Here is an 18958-nt window from a genome sequence, read left to right as displayed (position 1 = left end):
GAAAAATAATTAAAAAAAGTGCTTTAAATTTTCATATTAATAGCGTGTTTATGCGTTTGCAATACATAATTTAAGTACTATGTGCAAGGTTTTGTTATTTAATAATTGCGTTAAAAATTTCGATTAAGTTAACGTTTCAAACTTTATACAATTCCAATGTTTATACCGTTGTTGTTGTCGTCGTTGTTGCTGGTCCTTTTGGTTTAATCATCATCTGTGCACGTTTTAAAGTATAATCCCAACCTCTCCAACGGAACCATACGATACCTTTAACAATAATATAATTTTTATTCATTAGTGCAAATTGAGAGTTTAACTTAATTTTTTCATAATTTACGATCTCTATTACATTAGTTAGAAGTACAAAACTTTCTTTAATTTTTAATATCTGCGTTATACACGACTTATAAACATACCTTGTCGTGCAGTAAGATCTTGTGGATCATTTAGATAAAGACCATTTAAGCCACGTCCACAAGATTTCCACCACCAACCACCCTTGAGCATCGAAGCGCAATTCAAGGATGATCTATCATTATCCCTAAAAAGCATAAATATCTCTAAATCCAATGAGTTCTCACAGCAATTTCGCATATTATCACGATGATATAAAAATATCTCATTTATTATATAATAAACGTTCTACGTTATTTATTTTATAAGTTGTATTTTACCTGTTGTATGTGGAGAACGGACTATTGTTCGATCCGTACCAAGGATCGTTCAATGAATCTCCTGCATTTCCTTCATATCCATCTATCTCCAATTTATAATACTCTCCCTCTGAATAAATCTTAAAGTGCGAATACTGTGCGTACCTGATAAAATCAAATTATAATTGTACTCGACCGATTTCAATTTATACCTGCACGATGTGCCAGTACGAAAACTGTAAGGCTACATATTCGTCATTAATACCCCCTCTCCTCCTTTTTAACAGCAGTAAAAAAGCTACGATAATTAATCTACAGTTTAGGCATATACCTTTTGTTACCTTCGAAGTCCTCAAGTTCAACTCTGAGCATATAATCTTCATTATTTGTTAACATATATATGTTTTCATTGCCTAGCCAAAATTCTTTAGCGGGATCTCCAAAACCGTTTTTATAATCTGCCCAATCTCTATTAAAGTTCTCCCTTGGCTCTCCGAAATCATCCCTCCTTTGAATAACCTTTACATAAAAATTTGTTGTAAATCATTATTAATCGTTGCGCGTGTCCTCTTTCATCATTTTTTACTCCGATAATATTATATTTTAATGCTATCACATTGTTTTTGATGTCGATAACAAACTCACCGTCCAGCCACCGTCAGCAATTTCCTGTTCACAATAGACTTTAAGGAACCAATATGTCGTGCCGCGTATTTGTAGGTAGTATATCCCACTGTCTCGCATTCCTCCGTTTAATAAATCCACGCAAGAATAACCCTAAATTTACAAGAGAAAATAATAAAAAATTAAAAGTCGATATATTTAGATATTATCAAAATGTTTTCTGCTCTCTGAAATAAATCTCGCGAAAAATATCTGATAAGATTAAAGAATTATATCGGATTATCTTGAATAATACATTGTTGGCAATTAACTTTTGTAAATATTTTCTTTTCATAATTACACGCTTTACTTCGAGACGATATTTTGAAAAAAAAGAGAGAGTCGTACAAAATATTAAAATACCTTGATATCCTTGTAATTGATTAATATGTCGCTTGTGAAAGTAGAATTTGCTAAACTGGGTTTATTTTTAACACTCGGAAATATCACTCCCCGATTTCTATTATTTGATCTCGCGGTAGTCGAAGATGTTGCCGTCATGGGTGTCGTGGAACTAGTAGGATTGTTCGAGGGTGAAGCGACGGACGATATCGATGTTGTGGTTGACAAGGGCGGTGAGACAGTGGGTAGCGTAGACGTGGGCATCTCCGTTACAAAATCTTCGGTTACGCTGACGTATCTTAGAATAAACGACATGAGAGAATTAGTTTGTGTTTGAGACGTTTCTTCTACTGTATTATGGAAAGTACTTCCGATAAACCGGAAAAATTTGTGGACAGTTTTCGTTAAAGAACAATAAATCGTACTACTTTTTAATCAAATGTATAAAAACTGCCGTTTATATATATATTGCCATTGTATTATAGTATTCTCACGTAATCCTCGATATTTATTTTGCAAGTTATTTAGTATAAGAAATTCTTACCTGCTCGGATCATATTCAACGAGCCGGTCGATTGTTGGGTCCAGTAGCAATTCAGCTGGAATCGGGCGTTGCGCGAGAGTGGCCACATCGTCCTCTTGCTTCCTCAAGCGGCTTTCGACACCCTCCAGATTCTCGATGATCTTATTTGTCTTTGATTTCAGATCGGCATGAATTTCGCTAATCGCTCTCTCTTGCCTTTGGGTCTGAGTAAGTAATTCGTCGGATTTCGGTAGCAAATCGTCCACCGAACTCTTGGTCCCCATCTAATATTATTCAAATTAACGTTATATTATTCTTGACATTACGCGCAAAACTGATCGTAATAACAGTTTGTTACCAACATTGATTCGCACACTGAATTTCAACACGCTTCTCTCATATTAAAAACTTACCACTGCGTTCCAAACTTGATCCATCTTTTCAGAAACGACAAGTATCGGATACATTTGTTCGGTAAGACGATCGGCTTTGTTGCGTTTCGTCGGGGCTTCGGTTACATTCGTTGTTACATTAGGACGATTATGCCGATTGTTCTCGTAATTTTTCTCGACAACAGCACCGTGCACGTCACTAATCATATTGTACACCGCTCCGAGATTATCCGACATCAGATTCATATGGAACTGAAGCTTACGGTCCATACTACTTGTCGCTTGCTTAAGATTCCCAATCTCGAGCGTCATATGGTTCATCACCTCGTTATTCATAGCCTTGGTGATCTCGATGACGCTCATACTGACAGGCTTCTTTTCACTCGCCTCGGCATTTATATCATCGGTTTGCAAGAAATTATTGTCGAGCTGATTCTTAAGATTGACAAGCTTATGGTCGATATCGGAGACCTTCTGATCCAGGGAAATCAATTTTTCGCCAAGAGTTTCTGGTGCTTGATCGTTTTGATCGTGATGAATCACACGTATAAATGGGACTGTTAAAAACATTTTAGTTAAATACTGCGATACTGTTTAATTTCAAATTAATATCGTCACAATGTAATGAAAATAAAATATGTCAATTTTTCTTCAAAGCAATCAGTTCGAGTCATCTCTCTTGCCGTGCGTACGTTTTGATGGTTCATAAATATTTTAAAATAGTCTAATACAATTTTATCTTTTGGCGTACTGTATATAAAAAAAGAAATCGAGATCGGTTGAATAACCAAGTTTCGAAACAAACAGTTTCGTAAAAATATATATATCTCATACTCACCATCTTCCGCGCTACTTCCGCTCTTGCTTTCGGTAATTCTCGTTGCAGTTTCCGCGGATATGATAGGATACGCATTGAAAAGCTTCAAATCTAACGTCCTAAGCTTAGTAATAACCGCATCTGTTTTGTCAATGTTATCGTTTACGCGGGAATCTAAAGCCTCTACTCTTCTCATCAAGTGCTCCACCGCCTTATCTAAATTCTCGATTCGCTGTAACTTGGACTCCAAAGTTGATACTATTACTTCGAAGACGTTGAAAAGGTATTGCTCCCTATAACAGATAATATTCATTGGCTTCGTCTAATTGTTAGTTCATTGCCAATATCCGTCCATTTACCGAAATAGGCGCTCTCCAATCATAAAATAAATTTCAATATCTTTTTATGTTTTCCTAATTACTACTGACGACTAAAAATATTCGTCAATAACTCGATCATTGAAAACTTAACGGTATTGTAATTTTATCATCGAAAAGTTACTCAACTAGTCCTCAACTATTCAACTATTCTTCTCGTTATTACATTATAAATGGAACAAGACTCATTATGCCGTTCCGCGAATCAAATCATTTGCCATTTGGCTCCGAATCGTTCTACTGAAGATGCATCTGCATCTGCATCGCATTTAGTGTCATTAACGTAAAGCTGCAACATCGCGTGATGCACGGTTATGAATACATTCGCAAACTAAATGGAAAGTTTCGTAAGCGGAGTATCGGCAAGCTTTGGGAGTATGATCGACTGGTTTACGTAACGAGCGGTTAACTGTTCGGTTCTCCCGTCTATAAGAGATCTCTGTTATTACGGTTCATTTTGTACTTCATCTTTAGAAGCGTGAATAAACGAATAAAAACGAGACGTTCGAGCGGAAGAAAGAGAGAGAGAGAGAGAGAGAGAGAGAGAGAGAGAGAGAGAGAGAGCGAAAAGAGAGGGAGAATCGGGTTGCGAGGGGACACCCTCTCTCAATTATTCTCACCTATTTCGCTGCAAATTGCGGGAAGACGGCTGCGGCGTTGCGCCGGTACTATTATTATGGCTTGCACTACGCGTGCCACGCTGATCAGCGGATGTTCGGGGTAATCTAGGACTTCCCGCTAAGACAAAGCCCAAAACGCACGCGATGACGAGCACCGTTCGTTTCATAATTACAATGTTCTGCGGAACCGTATAAGTTTCCAAAAAAAAAAAAAGCCTCGAGCAGGAAGATCGACGCGACTACGTTTGAGAACGTGTGCGCATAGCTACAGGTACATGTGCGAAAAACTCATTCGATTCGCAATTAATCAAGTCGACTCTTATCGAGAAACCCGATGGATGAATCGCGCGCGAATCCGCGTACGCTTTCGACTTTCCTTCCTTCCTTCCTTCCTTCCCTCCTTTCCTCCTTTCCTTCGTTTTGTTTAGCCTCGTCGCATGGATAAACAGACATTTAACTTCTAGTCCACACACGCACTCACTTGTCGCACGCGCACTCCGATTTATCACATAGTGATATAGTGTTCGCGCGAATGGAAATAATACCGTGGCTGAGATTCATTTACACGCGGTGATTTCTACTCGTCCATCCATGCATAACTACCGACCAGCAGTCCGATTTGCGCGTTAAAGTCTCCTCAAACTTGTCCGCACGGATCCGCACGCGGCTTGGCGAACGCACGGAACGTACGTGACATATCTTTCGAAAATGCGTTAACGCATCGCGATGTTCATTCAAAAATAATACAGGAATATCGATCAATTATGTACCGTTTACAGTAAATTTTTCGCGTTACACCGATCGCACTTGGTCCGTGTGTTAAACGAAGGACTTCTTCGGAAAGGATAGCTTCGATATTCGCACTTCCACTTTTTCTTTTTTAAAGCAAACAAATTAACAAATTTGCGCAAATGCCACAAGCACTCTCCTGCGTTGCTGTACGAGGGAAGACGTCCAACTTAATCGAGACAGCCTCACTTCGCCGGAAGTTACAGATTCGGGCAGCCAATTTTTATCGCTACTCGATTGAGAAGCGACGAATGAAATTTTGCGTATCTCTCTCACTTTTTTTTCTTCTCTTTTCTTTCTGTTTCTTCCTTCTTCTTGTGGTCCCGCTGCTAACGTCGCTCTCGTATCGTCCAGCGAATCGAGTCCTTCAGAAATAGGCGCAGCATGGAGGGACAGCTGACGATCAAGAAGATAAATTATGACGAAAGAACGCCGGACAAGTGTATATAGAAAGTCGAGGAGCACACGTCGCGATTGAAATATTGCGTGCGCCGTGGATGAGTCAACTCGCGCTTCGATACGGCAATTAATTAGCGAGGCGATTAGAGCGAATCTCCGGGGGTTTATTTCTTTTTTTTTAAATTAATTTTTCTCTTTCTTATTTTTTATTACAACGTGTCGACCGCGGCCGTAGAACCGGTCGGTTGGAGCCGTACGGACATGTACATCGCACGATCGCGCGGAACAACACGCTACGGCATGGCACGTCGGTCGCGGATAGCCGACGAGAGCACGACGGGCACGCAGTTTTCGGTCAACTGTAAGACTTTACTTTCACATTAAAGTGGCCGCGCGCTCGCACGCGCGCGCGAACGTACGAGCGAGCGAGCGTTCTCGACGGTCGCGACAGCCGCTCGTGAAAAGCCCCCTTTCCCTTCCCCGCTCCCGCGCGCGGCTCTCCAAGTCTCGGACTCTCACTACCATTCCTTTTCAACTTGGAGAACCGGCGGCGGCGGCGGCGACGGCGGCGGTCCCGGTCCCGTTCTCCAGTCTCGGTCGACCTGTACAGGTGGCGGTGAACACACGGTGAAAGGGTGGGGTGTTAAGACCCCACGGAAACCCGGGGCCCGGGGGCCCGGGGTACCTTTCCCGTCTGCCACTCCGCCGCTCGACTCCGCTCGGCTCCGCTGCCGGCTGCCGCATAGGCTGTGCGCAGCGAGTTGCGACCGGGAACGGGAACCTTTGCGGAGAGAGAACGAAATCGAGAGTGACTGTGGCTGGCCCCGGAATGAAAGGGGACCGCATTGCGTCGGCGGCGTCCGGTTATGGATTTTCATTCAGGAAATACACACGTATACACACACATCCACATCCACATCCCCGGCCTGCCGCAGATCTCTTTTCGCGACGATTATCGTAACGCTTTGTTCTCAGGACCCTTTACGGGGGCGAACGCCAACGAGATCGAGAGCATTCTGCAATACGGTGATCGAGAGTCATGAGAAATCGGCTTTTCGACTCGTTGCATACCTTTGAAAATTCAACGCTGAATGCTAAAACTCATGGCACCCGAACGGCCTGTATTTCTTCATAAATCATTCAGTAGTTATTTCCTGTAACAATTAAAATTAAAACTAATTAAATCTGAAATATCGTATTATACAAGAACTAATCGTCTTTGAGTCCTCTTCGTCGTGATGCCTTGTTTTTGAAGTACTTACAAAGCCAGTGAAATTATTTTGCAGCACGCATAAAGATTAGATCGAGAAACGTGAGAGTAAATTCAACGGCGAACGTTGAAATGTAAATGTTGAACTTGCCTGTACTTCTCAATTGACGTCAATTTTATTTCTTATAAAAATATTAAAATCGAAGAGCTGTCGACTCTGTAAATGAGATTCCGCAAAAAAAAAAAAAAACACCGCGCGCTTCCTCGATCAGCATCTTGTGTTATACAAGAACCAATCGTCCCTGACTTTTCTCCATCATGAATCTGCGAATTATCATAAAATTTCTTTCAATAACACGATAAAATGTAGGCGTAAAAATTAATACGGCGATTTCAAGTACACGCGTACTATTGCCTATTACATCACTCGACGTAGCGATAATAAGTACGCCGTGTGATCTGTGATCCGACTCACAGGCATATGACGATGACTAATCGTGGCTAGTTGAAGGCAATTAAAAAAATGTCACGTGGACATTTTTACCGTCGGAACAATGTTCCGCGAAATAATCTCGCAGTGTGCCGCGATCGACAATCCGTGTCGAGTGTATCGGAATTTCGAGGAGCAGTGCCGCAGGGTGAAGAGATAACGAGGGAAAGCGGAGGTAACAAAGAGACGGAGGCGCGTCAAAGTGAATCGAACGAAGGCGAGTAGAGAAAAATTCAAGTAGAAAAAGGAGAAGCATTAGAGACCGTAACGGCGTAACGCCCGACCGTACGATTGTTCCTCGATGACTTTAACGATCGAATCCGACCGGATCTGTTCAGCGCCGTTTATTTGCGCCCGGGCGGATTGCAAGAAGCAGGAGGAAAACGAGCGCTCCGGGCGAAGTCTCGTTCGTTTATTACATCGAGGATACTGGAGTAAGGCCGAATCGGCGCGGCGGCGGCGACTTGGAGAACGGTCGTATCGCCTTGAAATATCCCGGCCCGCTATGATACAATCTCTCGCGATTATTATGTGCCTCTCGATCGTTGGGCAATCGGGATCGATGGAAAAAACAGATCCCCCCCTCCCCTCCTGCTCCTTCCCCGAGGGAGATCCGCTCGCGATCCGAGATCCGACTGATCCGAGAGGGTACGTCGCGTTCGCGTCCGCCGATCGTGTCAACGCCCCCGCGGACCGAACGGACGCGGACTCTCGCCGCGATCGCGGCGGAAAATCGGGGGATCATCCTGCGTAATCAACCCGGGGGACGTGACGTGGGGGAGCGTGGGGGGAACGTCATATCGCGCGTCACGTCGTCGCGCGGTACGTGCGAAACGAGCTGCGAGCGCGCAAGGCTTAACGCGAGTAACGCAACGGGCACTGAGAAACGAGTAAATTATAGGGATCGCGATACCTATCGTTCTTTCTTTTTTCAATGACGTTATTTATGCGAACAATGAGCGCGGCGAGCGCCGTGAGATAATGCTGAAAAGCTAATAACCGACGCGCGAGAGATTGAAAATGTACACGTATATATGAAGATGACATCACATGTTGTCTTGTCCTCTGTTATACTATTACGTACCTTTTAATCTGCAGTGAAATATTATAGGTACGCACTTATAGAGACGTTGAGGAGAGAAGGAGAGATGAAAAATACAGGGTTTAATTGTAAAGAACGATTCGAGCGGAGAAATACTATACCCACGACAGGTGACCTCGCGTACCTGCTGTGGAAAAAAAAAATAGAACAAGGCAATGCGCCGCCTCGTTAACAATATGTTCTCGAAGCTTCAAGAGCCGCGGACGGGCGTTCTCCACGGCGTACGTTATATCCCTTCCGATTCCGACTTCTCGGAAGCTTTTCGGACGCTTCCGCGAGAAAACGCGTCCGATGATAGTTTTCTTTCTTTTTTTTGTTCCATCGGATTCCTCTGTCTAAATAGCGGATTACGTCACACTTTCGAAAACGAAAGTGCAACGTATGAAAGTCACGATTACGCAAGCGGCTAGTACAAGTTGGTAGGTTCGTAAAATTGTATAGGGTCACACTGTGTACGAGAGTGCCGCCGCACTGAGACGTAAAGATCTTGGTCAACTTCTTCGGGATAAGATACCGATTGTTTCCCCAGCCGATTTTTTTCCCCGTTTGTACCACCACGACAAAATGCGCGCACGTCCGATCATCGTCGTTTTTCGTGCTTTTGATAAGAAGCCGCGCGGGATATCCTTCTCGGTCTATAACTTTCTGTTTATTTAAATCAAGGATCCTCTCCTTGAGAATTTCTCTTCTTATTTTACAGGTATACTCGACTCGGTCTCGCGTTTTTATTCGGTCAGTAAAGTGAGCGGATCAAATTGTTCGCCAGATCGTTTAGGATGAGTGATTTGTGTCCGTTAACGAGGATTCCACGAGCAATTTTCACTCAGTATATAAATGAATAAGTAGGCAAGAGTAAGTTTTTATACATTTTGTTGCCTGTGAATGCACATTTTTTGTTTGGAAACGGATAGAGATATTTTAAATGATATTTCCTGTAACAGCTACTTGAGAAATTTTATATATATATATATATATATATACATAAAATCTCTCAAATAAATATACATATATACATTTGTTTTTTTAAAAAAGATATATATAACAGACTTAAGTAGACTATCGTAGGAAACACCGTTTCTCGACTGGAAACGGGTAAAGGCACTTTAATTGGAGAAATGGTGGTCAGTATCTCGCCACGCCTCACACTCCTCTCTTTTCCTTCCTTTCTCTGTTGCGCGTTTGGTATAAAAATAACTAACAGATGTAAGCGACACAACCATACTTCTGAACGCCTTTCGTTCTAGGTAACGTTAAAGGTGAACAACCGCTTTAACAGAGTTTAACAGCACACGTCAAGAATATTTAACTTACAATTTCATCAAACAAATTTAACTATTTACTTGAGATAAATAAAAAGAGAGAGAGAGAGAGAGAGAGAGAGAGAGAGAGAGAGAGAGAGAGAGAGAGAGAGAGAGAGAGAGAGAGAGAGAGAGAGAGAGAGAGGAAGAGAGAAAACAGTGAAAGATGGCATGTATCAGCGTACAGAGCTTCTTTCAGAATTAGATTAAGAGTTTAATCTTGTATATTTCATAATGTTTATAGTTTGCCTAGTAACGATTGACGAACTGAAGAAAGCGATAACGAAAATAATATAAGCGATGCTTTTCAACGATCGTCTCCAGTAATCGCTCTCTTATCACCGAGGTGCGGCAGGCAGCGTGTAGAATTGCCCGTTCGATTCCGTGTCTCGGCGATCTTTGAAACAAAGCTTAGAGTGTTACTGACTCTGTCGCAAGGAACAATTGTAAGCAACATCCGCTCGATCTTCGCGAGATAAAGGCGTCAACGGGCAGGAAAAGGGGAAAAAAAAAGGAAAATGGCAGACGAGGAAACTGTGTCGGACGAGCGATTGCTCGGTTATTTACGCGCATACGCGAAAACCATCGAGCTGACGGCTCCGAAATTTCGCATAATCGAGGGCACCAGCAAGGGCGATAATTACGTTGGCCTCATTTATCGCGTCACGATCGAGAGCATCGAGAACGGCGAAGTCAAGAAAATTGAGCTTATACTGAAAACTACGCAGATTAACCCCGACGATCTGCTGTCGGACAGCAGTGTCGCAAAGTTGTTCAAGCGCGAGATATTCTTCTATCGAGAGGTGTTGCCCATTTTCAAAGAGACTATGAAGGGACGCGGCGAATTTGTCGACCGCTTCCCTATTTTATACGACGCTAATGACGAGTCCGGAAAACAGGTAATTTTGCGGTTCACCACCGCCGTACGTGATCCCCGCCGATGAAGCAATAATAATGCACGTACGAAAGAGCCGAGAATCGTGTAATCGCACATGTAAATTCCATACGTCGCCTTTACATAATCTCTTTTCTTGCGCGGATATAGCGCGGCCACGTAATGGAGCGGTAAGAAAGATAACCGCTCGACAATCACTTTTTTTTTTTTCAAGGAAATATTAAATAATAGAGGAACGATTATATCGTTACGTACGCGTATGTGTAAAATTTCAAGCGCTATTATTACTCGTAACATTATCTTTCATTTCGATCAGCTGAAGCTAATTATTTCGATGATGCTTGACTCTTTTGTACGTCCTCAAGACAATGCGCTTCGTGATGCGTTTGCTAAATTGGCTCGGCGAGATTTATACGTGTAATAAAACGCGGGGCATCATGTCGCGAAGTGAAATGTCGATTTATAATGACACACGGACACACGGGCACGCATATGCGCGCGCGACGCCCGGGCATATAATAAACTGGTTTAAAGATTATCAAGTGAGACATAAGGTCCGGTTAACCTTTGCGTTACGCAATATTTTCGTTAATAGCCAATCTGCATTTAAGCATTTAATACGAAGGAAGCTCTTATAATTTGGCGCGGCTCCACATTTGCGCAATTATCAATTTTAGAATTCAATTAAATACGAAATTCACGGAAGCGAATTCGCGGACGTATAGCTTTCCTTTAAATCGCAACCCTCCAATTATTCGTTCGAAAGCCACCGTATTTGAAGTTTTATATAAGAAAACGGTCGGCGATCGCAAATCGACATAAATAAATACTATATACATCTTCCGCAATTTTTGGAGTCTTTTCACCGATCGTATTTAGCCGTAAAAGTAGATGTAATCAATGTTAGGCACGCGGTAGAGGTACGGAGCAAAGTGTCTGATATAATTAGATGGCTCGCGAAAGTACACGTGCACTTCTTGATTCTTGTTCGGCACGTAACATCACGTACGTAATATCTCTTGACATTTTGATGGAAGAACTTCTGCGCGCGTGACGTAAAATAAAAAATGAGTTAAAGTAATTTACCTTCCAATAGAAGGTGTCCTTATCTTATCTCGTCTTGCACGAGACGTAGCTTCAACATCTCATCTAATAACAGTGATTTATACTTGACTGATAAGACCTTAACAGAGAAAACTGAGAAGAAACTATTTTGTAATTCACTCTAATTGCAATTTACAGCTGTTTCTTGCGAGTAATTTATTTATATTACACACGCGTACATAAAGATGCTTATTCATCGATACAAGTACAAATATCTGTTGGTGAGATGAGACGTGACTCGACAACATTGCGATTATCAGCCTCAGTTATCTCATAACATATGATAAACTTTCACATGTTTCTGATGTAGCGCGATTATTGAGATTAGATTCGTATCTTACTTCTAAAGAATATACACTCGAAGCGACAAGAAGCGAACATTTGAATAACGACATATAATTTACCGTAGTTCCTGATGTTAGAAAATCTAACGCCCCAAGGTTTTATGATGGCCAAGTCAAAAAGCAAAATTATGGATTATCCGCATCTCAGGTTGGCGTTACGATGCTTAGGTGAATTGCACGCGTACAGCTTTATTACGCGTTCCGCGAATCCGATGGGCTTCGAGAAATTAAAGCGGATGCAAGAACCCTTGTTTTCTCAAGAACACGCTAAAAAAAAAGCTGATAAAGATAACATTGGTATTATTGTTGAAAAACGGCTCACCAATGTCATATTGAAGGTACTTCATATTTCGTTGGTCCTTAAAAATCGTCGATACCATTGTACTTAATTGAATCGTGTTTTCTTTATACCATGTATAGGCTTTAGCAAACGAAGACAAACATTATTCCGAGAGGTACCAACGATTCGTGGATAATCTAACGCAGAACATGATTGATGCAACTGATGGAAAAGCCGCTGAGCCATACGCCGTTGTAAACCATGGTGACTCTTGGACCAACAACATACTCTTCAAATACGATCAAGTATATACGATTAAATACTTTCTCAATAAGATATACATCGTTATCCTAAGATTTGCATTAAGTTAATGTACATAAGCATACTTTCACATATCTCATATGGCATCGTTTCGTTTCAGGAGAAAAATCCGTGCGACTTGCGTTTCATAGACCTTCAGATATGTCGTTACGCGTCTCCCGTTTTAGATCTAATTTATGTACTCTTCTGCTGCTGCACGCAAGAAACAAGGAGTAAATATTTCGATCAGGTAATACACGAATATTACGAAACACTATCCAGGTGTATCGAAAGAGCCGGTTACGATCCGAAAATCCTCTTTCCTTACGAGGTATTGTCCCAACATTTTACCAAATTCGGGAAATACGCGGCGGGAATGGCTATTTACACTGTACATATAATGACCAGTAATGGTTTGGACATAAAAAGTACATATGACGATGATACGCTCCAAGATAGAGTGCAAAATGACAGTCTTTATAGAAGTATGTTAATAGGCACTTTTAAGGATCTCGTCGACAGAAATTATATATAAATCAATACTTTTACGATAATATTGACATCACGGATACTAAAGACAAAGGAAAATCTTGAGATTAAAAAAGTAAAATGCTTTAGTATATTAAACTTACAATTAGAAACCAGTGTAACTGTACTACTATAAGTCTGCTTAATCGAGTTAAAGGAATTTCATTAACAATGATTTATTTACATAGACGTAACTTGTAAAAGTTATTTGTCTCTTTTTATGCTGAAATATCATTTGAAATATCGGACATAGATATCGCTATTGACTTTTAATAAACAAAAATTAATTAAATTCTCATAAGATTTATGAAAAAGTAATGTTAAATAATTTTTTCTTTGCAAAAATTTCATTATTATTTCGGTCACTAAGAATTTACCGAAAGGTAATAATTGCGCGATATATATAATTTTTTTATACTGAAGTATAAAAAATAGTGTGTACAGTAAAATTTTTGCTTATAAATTTGTGACATCTATATATCTTTTCATCATTTGAATCCACTCGAACTTTGATAAACCAGTTTTTATAAACAATTTCACTCAGGGAAAGACGGAAATTGTATAAGAGATATATTTTAAAATGAAATATACAATCTCAAATATACAAAATAAAGACAATCTACTACATAGTTCGGTAATAAAAGGAATACTAGTTTAGTGATATTTTAGCTCTAGTAATAAGGTCTTCTTGGATTATTCTGAAAAAGAAAACGTAGTAATTAAAAGCCATTAGATATTTTCTTGTTTCCGTTATTTTATTGTAACAATCGTGATACTTACCAATGGATTAGGCCTGAATCTATAAGCAAGCATCATCCGTTTTCTATATGCATCAAATTCATCATCGTCCCTAGATACACCATCTGGTCTTTCAGAACCTAGACCTGCGCTATCGAGTCTATTCGTCGCTCTAGAAACGTATTTAACGATCAAGTGCTTGAAAATATTAGACAAACGTATTCGACACGAGAGATGACGATAACTAGTAATACTAATAATGTAAAAATAGTATTACTTGTTAATTGGTTCAATTCGACCACTACCCTCGCTACCCAACCCTTGTCCTTCGCTCCAGCCAAGCTTTTGTAGCATCTGAAACCCTGTAAGTAGAAAAATGTTATTGGATTGTCCAACTGAAATAATTGTTAACAAGGAATAAAGAATAACTTTAGTTTTATTAGTATTTAACTTGAAATGTTTGCTAACTTAATTAATAGTAATGAAGAATATAATCATCAAATTTAACTACTTTATATTTGTTACATAAATTTAATATTGATAGAGAAAGAGAGGAAAAAAAATATTTTTGGAACATACCTATATTATCTTCCTTTAACTTATATTCCTTATAGTCGCTCAAATCAGGTTCTTTTCCCTGCTTTACCGCATTATATTGTTCCAAAAATTTTTTTAACTCATCCGGCGGCAAAAAATCGCCAATGTGATGTTTGCCTTCCGCTTGCGCGGTTAATTCCTCGGCCCACATCTGTGTCGCCTCCATTTCAGCTGACCTCAGTTTGTGTTCCCAAGTTCCTCCTTCCGTCTCTTCATCGCTGTCGTACTCGTATTTATGTTTCCCTTGTGCTTCCAAACGTTTCACTTCTTCTCTTTTCCTTAAGAGATTTTGGTACAAGAGATTTATCTAAAAAAAGATATATATTTTTTTTATATGTACAAAATAATAATTGATCTTTAAAATTCACTTTCTTACATTTTCATGTGTAATTGGATGGAGAGAGTGAATTTTAATATATTCTATATGTATTTTTTTTACAATTGATGCAATAATCTACCTTATAATGATCCTCTGCCTTTTTCCATTGTTCTTCACTTAAATCGAGTGTACCAAACGTCTGTCTCGCATAATGGATAAGTGCAGGATCATTCCGTGAAATCTTGGTAAGCATTGGATTCTTTGATTTAATTTGTTGTCTCTTCGATGGAGAAGGTATTATAACTGCCGGTTGCCCAATTTGTCCGGGTATAGCTATGCCAGGTTGCGGAAGTACAGCACCTGATCTATTACCAGAAGGTACGTTTGTCTCCGTAACGAGAACCTTATTGTCTGGATCACCCCAGCGACTACGTTTTCTTCTTTTCCGTTCTTCCCTATTATCATCCTTTGACTGATCTGCTAACAGTGGTACATATAAACCACATATTAATAAAGTTTGTCTTAAATATTACCGAACTGTATACGTAGTTATAGTTCACCATGTGGAGTTGAATGAGATTTCTGAGATTTATCTGCCTCGTCATTGTCACTAAGAGCTTCTTCAGGACAATAAAGTTCTGCACCACTGTTCTTCTTATCCTTATCTGGCTTCTCCGCACGTAATTTAGAAACCAATCCCCTGTACTGCAGATACGCTGCACTTTGCTTTTGGTGCAGAAACCTTGATTAAAATGATACTTAAAACGCTGTCTAGTAATATGTATTCCTATAGATACAATACTTTCATAGAAGTGTAACATTAATATAGACGTGAAGTAAAAAGTAGCAGAATAAAATAATCTGAGATTTTGTTTGGATTAAGGAAATTGGAGGCACTGTGATATTACATATAGTATATGCCTGGCATTTCAAAATATGCGCGCTACATATAAACACCAAAAACAAGAAAAAATATATAATTATGCTCCAAAAAATGTGATTATAACTTGAGAGATATGTAATAAAATTTTGAAATGACAAATATCTCCTCTTGCTTTTGACTAATATTAAAAACCATCGTATAAAATTTAAATCTTAGAATGTAAAGCATTACTGGTGTAGTATAGATATTTACTTTGTGAAATAAATATGTTTGAAACAAGATAAAACTCGGTTGTTGAGAATAACGTGTTTAAATACGTGTTTAAAAATAAAAGAATATAGCAAATGTACGCAAAAACTCAATTAGAAGATAATTGCATATTTTGTCTCAAGCTTTTTCATATATCATATCTTTTGTAACATTTTTATAATTTCAAAATTTTAGTTTTTTTTTATATGGAAAATATTATATTAGTAAAAACATTAAAGTCAAGAAAAAGAAATGTGTCCTATGTAATTGTAAGTCATGGGTTGTCAAATACATATGGTACGATTATTGCGATTGTAAGAAAAAAAATATGTTTCATGTGAGAATGCATTCATCAGTAGTAACAGTTTTATCGAATCTAAAAATAGCTTGCTTTATGAAAATATAAGAAACATGTAGACAAATTTCTATAATCAGCAAATAATTTTGCGATGCAGTTGATATTTAGGAAATGCAAACATATATTTGCAACAATTCACATTAAGCGGCCATTCAACAAAATTGTACATTCAATCTTTCATGTTACTAAGATGTCAAGAACTATGTGATAAAGATTTGTACAATGTCCTATAATACAAAATAAAATATTATCGTCCTAGATATTATAAAAGTATTAATTATATTATAAACGAGGAATAGGGGAATGGAAATACAAAACGAGGACCAGTGAGGACAGTAGTTACCATAATTTAGGATCTTGGGCATTCTTCTCTCGCACTTCTTGTTCTATCTCATCCCCACAGTCAGCCACGATTCGTGCCAGCTGCTCAGCCTCTACTAAACACACTTAGAATCTTTTGTTAGATACTTTGTATAATAATGTCCCAAATATCTATACGTGTGTCTATGTGTGTGTATACATGTACATTTTAATAATTATAAATATAAACAAATATCGTGTATATATATAGATATATAAATTCTTTTTTTTTAATTTTTAATACTATATCTTACAACAAATTATTTTCCTAATGTCCCATAATTGCGTTAAAATTGTGCAAGAGATAGAACAAAGTGTCTAGTGCTTATAAATAACGTTACACAGCTATGCGACACAAGAGAAACGTATTTCTCAACTGTGATATCGTACCTTGTTGTTCGGAACTTTGTAGATTAGCCGGCGGTCTTACAGGTGGTGGTATTTGTACGTTAGGAGGACCCACTGAGATAGGTACCTGATTGGAAAGAGCATAGCCACTGGACATAAGACCGCGCGTTGGTGCTGCATTAGGAATGACATTGGGAGGTGGGATATTTGGCGGAGGAATATTCAAGTTTGGAGGTGGGACCGAATTGATCGTCGATGGGACGGTGTGCACTGGCGGAGGTGCTGACATTATCATGGACGTTATCACGTTTGGGGGTGGAACATTGGCTACGTTTGATACCGTTACTACGATGGCCTGCGAGCCTGTAATAGGCATCATAGTCGGAGGCATTTGCGACATCGGTGGCAAAATGTTGGGCGGTGGAATATTAGGCGGAGGAATATTCGGAGGCTGTAAACTGGCGTTGCACGCCGGCGGTGGTACGTTGCATTGCTGCGGATTTTGTATGATGTGCTGTTGCGCGTTCGACGGCGAGGATAAGTTGGGGGGCATGGGCATGGCTTGAGACATCTGCATATTTGGAGGTGGAACATTTGTATTAGGTGGAATGCTCTGAATGGGAGGAGGTGGTGGAGGACGTATGATATGTGGGGGCGCGATCTGCATCCTCACATTATTAGAATGCTCGTTCATGTTAGCGTAATTGTTGCTAAAATTTTTCGACACCGGTATCCTCTGCATGTGCGCAGATGGGATATTTGGCGTCATGTTCCTTATATTTGGGGGTGGTATATTTGTCATTTGCATCTGCACCGGTTGCGACATGAGGGACGGGATGGAAGAGACATGGTTGTTATTTTGAATTGGGAATTGCTGATTAAATTGCTGAGCGCGCTGTCCGTTCTGTGACTGATTGTAGCTGTGCCGCGTCTCTGGACTAGGTGGCGATCTTCGCCTGGTAGGCGATGGACTCGACGACGAGCTGTGTTTCCTATCCGAACTTCTTCCCCATCGTGTGTCATTTCTTCTGCGATCGCGTCTGCTGTCCCAATCTCTACTCTTTTCGCTGCTGCGCTTTCTTTCTCTGTCTCTCTCTCTAACAACTTCGTAGCTTCTCTCATCTTTTCTCTTATCTTCTTTATCCTGTTCTTGTTTGCCGGTCGTTTTGCTGGCTATCTTTTTAAACTGATCGAGAAAACTGCCGTCATTGGCAAACGCATTCATGGTAGGCTTGTCATCATCTTCCCTATGGACAAACAATGAATTTTACTTCCTCCAAATTTTACACCTTCAAGTAATCGATATAAATATTTCAAACGCGTAAATTATAATGTAAATTTCGTCCGGAAGATCGAACTGACGCGACGTGACGTGACAGAGAAGAGATTTACTCCGCTTACTTTGGAGCACTTTTACTAGTTGTTGTGGTCGAGGCTGACGATGACGAGCTTGACTTTTTCATGGATTCCACGGCTTCCTTCGCTTTTTGCTCCTGCATTTTCGCCTGGATTTCCATCTTCTTTTGTTGAATGATCTGCTCTTGCTTCGACATCTGCGCGAAACGTTCATTCCGGGAAGTTTTCGACACAAACGGATCGGAGCCCTTCACACCGCGATACGCCATTTTTGTCAGAGGTTTAGCCTCTCGATCGCGCGAACAGCTCGAGAGATTTTACGGGCGGACGATTAAAAGGGAATCTACGTATCTTGAATTATTTTTTGTATCCCAGAATCGTGCGTCAACTAATACAAAAGATTTACGCACGGCTACGCGCGACGGAGTTTCATATTTCATCGAGCAATGTCGACGATTGTCGACGATGTCGGCCATATATATTTTTACTTGCATAATGTCTGCCAACCGAAATCAAATCGAAACGGACCTCCCGTAACTTAGCCGGTCAACTTCGACTTTATTAATTTTTTTTTTTTTTAATCGTTTGTTGGTCGTTTGTTGGTGATTGTTGGCCTAATTACAA

General features: G+C 40.0%; 3 protein-coding genes across 9 annotated transcripts; 1 reads left to right on the top strand and 2 right to left on the bottom strand.

Annotated features, from left to right (window-relative positions):
• Positions 1–22: 22 nt before the first annotated feature.
• Positions 23–11807, bottom strand: LOC139774160 (uncharacterized). Of its 3 annotated transcripts, XM_071709204.1 has the most exons (11): positions 6647–7145; positions 4388–5572; positions 3412–3683; positions 2595–3130; positions 2203–2465; positions 1680–1956; positions 1299–1430; positions 985–1172; positions 675–818; positions 417–541; positions 23–267 (listed from the first exon to the last, which is right to left on the bottom strand). In XM_071709204.1, the coding sequence occupies exons 2-11, from the start codon at positions 4552–4554 to the stop codon at positions 161–163; spliced, it is 2211 nt and encodes a 736-aa protein (XP_071565305.1). In that variant the 5' UTR covers positions 4555–5572; positions 6647–7145; the 3' UTR covers positions 23–160. The 3 variants fall into 3 exon arrangements, with proteins under 3 accessions (XP_071565305.1, XP_071565306.1, XP_071565304.1); XM_071709205.1 differs by lacking the exons at positions 4388–5572; positions 6647–7145 and adding an exon at positions 11657–11807; XM_071709203.1 differs by lacking the exon at positions 6647–7145 and having other exon boundaries at positions 4388–6364.
• On the top strand, positions 7346–16530 carry LOC139774161 (uncharacterized). Of its 3 annotated transcripts, none has more exons than XM_071709207.1 (6): positions 7346–7492; positions 9078–9219; positions 9920–10574; positions 12084–12356; positions 12439–12603; positions 12720–16530. In XM_071709207.1, exons 3-6 carry the CDS (start codon positions 10194–10196, stop codon positions 13131–13133), a joined length of 1233 nt encoding a protein of 410 aa, XP_071565308.1. In that variant the 5' UTR covers positions 7346–7492; positions 9078–9219; positions 9920–10193; the 3' UTR covers positions 13134–16530. The 3 variants fall into 3 exon arrangements, with proteins under 3 accessions (XP_071565308.1, XP_071565307.1, XP_071565309.1); XM_071709206.1 differs by having other exon boundaries at positions 9078–9229; XM_071709208.1 differs by having other exon boundaries at positions 7359–7450; positions 9078–9229.
• LOC139774159 (uncharacterized) lies at positions 13680–18831 on the bottom strand. Of its 3 annotated transcripts, none has more exons than XM_071709199.1 (9): positions 18380–18831; positions 17021–18225; positions 16614–16716; positions 15341–15522; positions 14920–15260; positions 14444–14768; positions 14142–14226; positions 13907–14036; positions 13680–13824 (listed from the first exon to the last, which is right to left on the bottom strand). In XM_071709199.1, the coding sequence occupies exons 1-9, from the start codon at positions 18601–18603 to the stop codon at positions 13798–13800; spliced, it is 2622 nt and encodes an 873-aa protein (XP_071565300.1). In that variant the 5' UTR covers positions 18604–18831; the 3' UTR covers positions 13680–13797. The 3 variants fall into 3 exon arrangements, with proteins under 3 accessions (XP_071565300.1, XP_071565303.1, XP_071565302.1); XM_071709202.1 differs by having other exon boundaries at positions 16614–16707; XM_071709201.1 differs by having other exon boundaries at positions 14920–15257; positions 18380–18830.
• Between the last annotated feature and the right edge of the window lie 127 nt (positions 18832–18958).

Source organism: Temnothorax nylanderi, unplaced genomic scaffold, assembly GCF_030848795.1.
Source record: "Temnothorax nylanderi isolate EJ_2023f unplaced genomic scaffold, tnyl_v1.0 TNYL_tig0074_pilon, whole genome shotgun sequence".
Lineage (NCBI taxonomy): Eukaryota > Metazoa > Arthropoda > Insecta > Hymenoptera > Formicidae > Temnothorax > Temnothorax nylanderi.
Note: the sequence above shows the minus strand (reverse complement) of the source record. Positions and strands in the feature narration are given on the sequence as shown.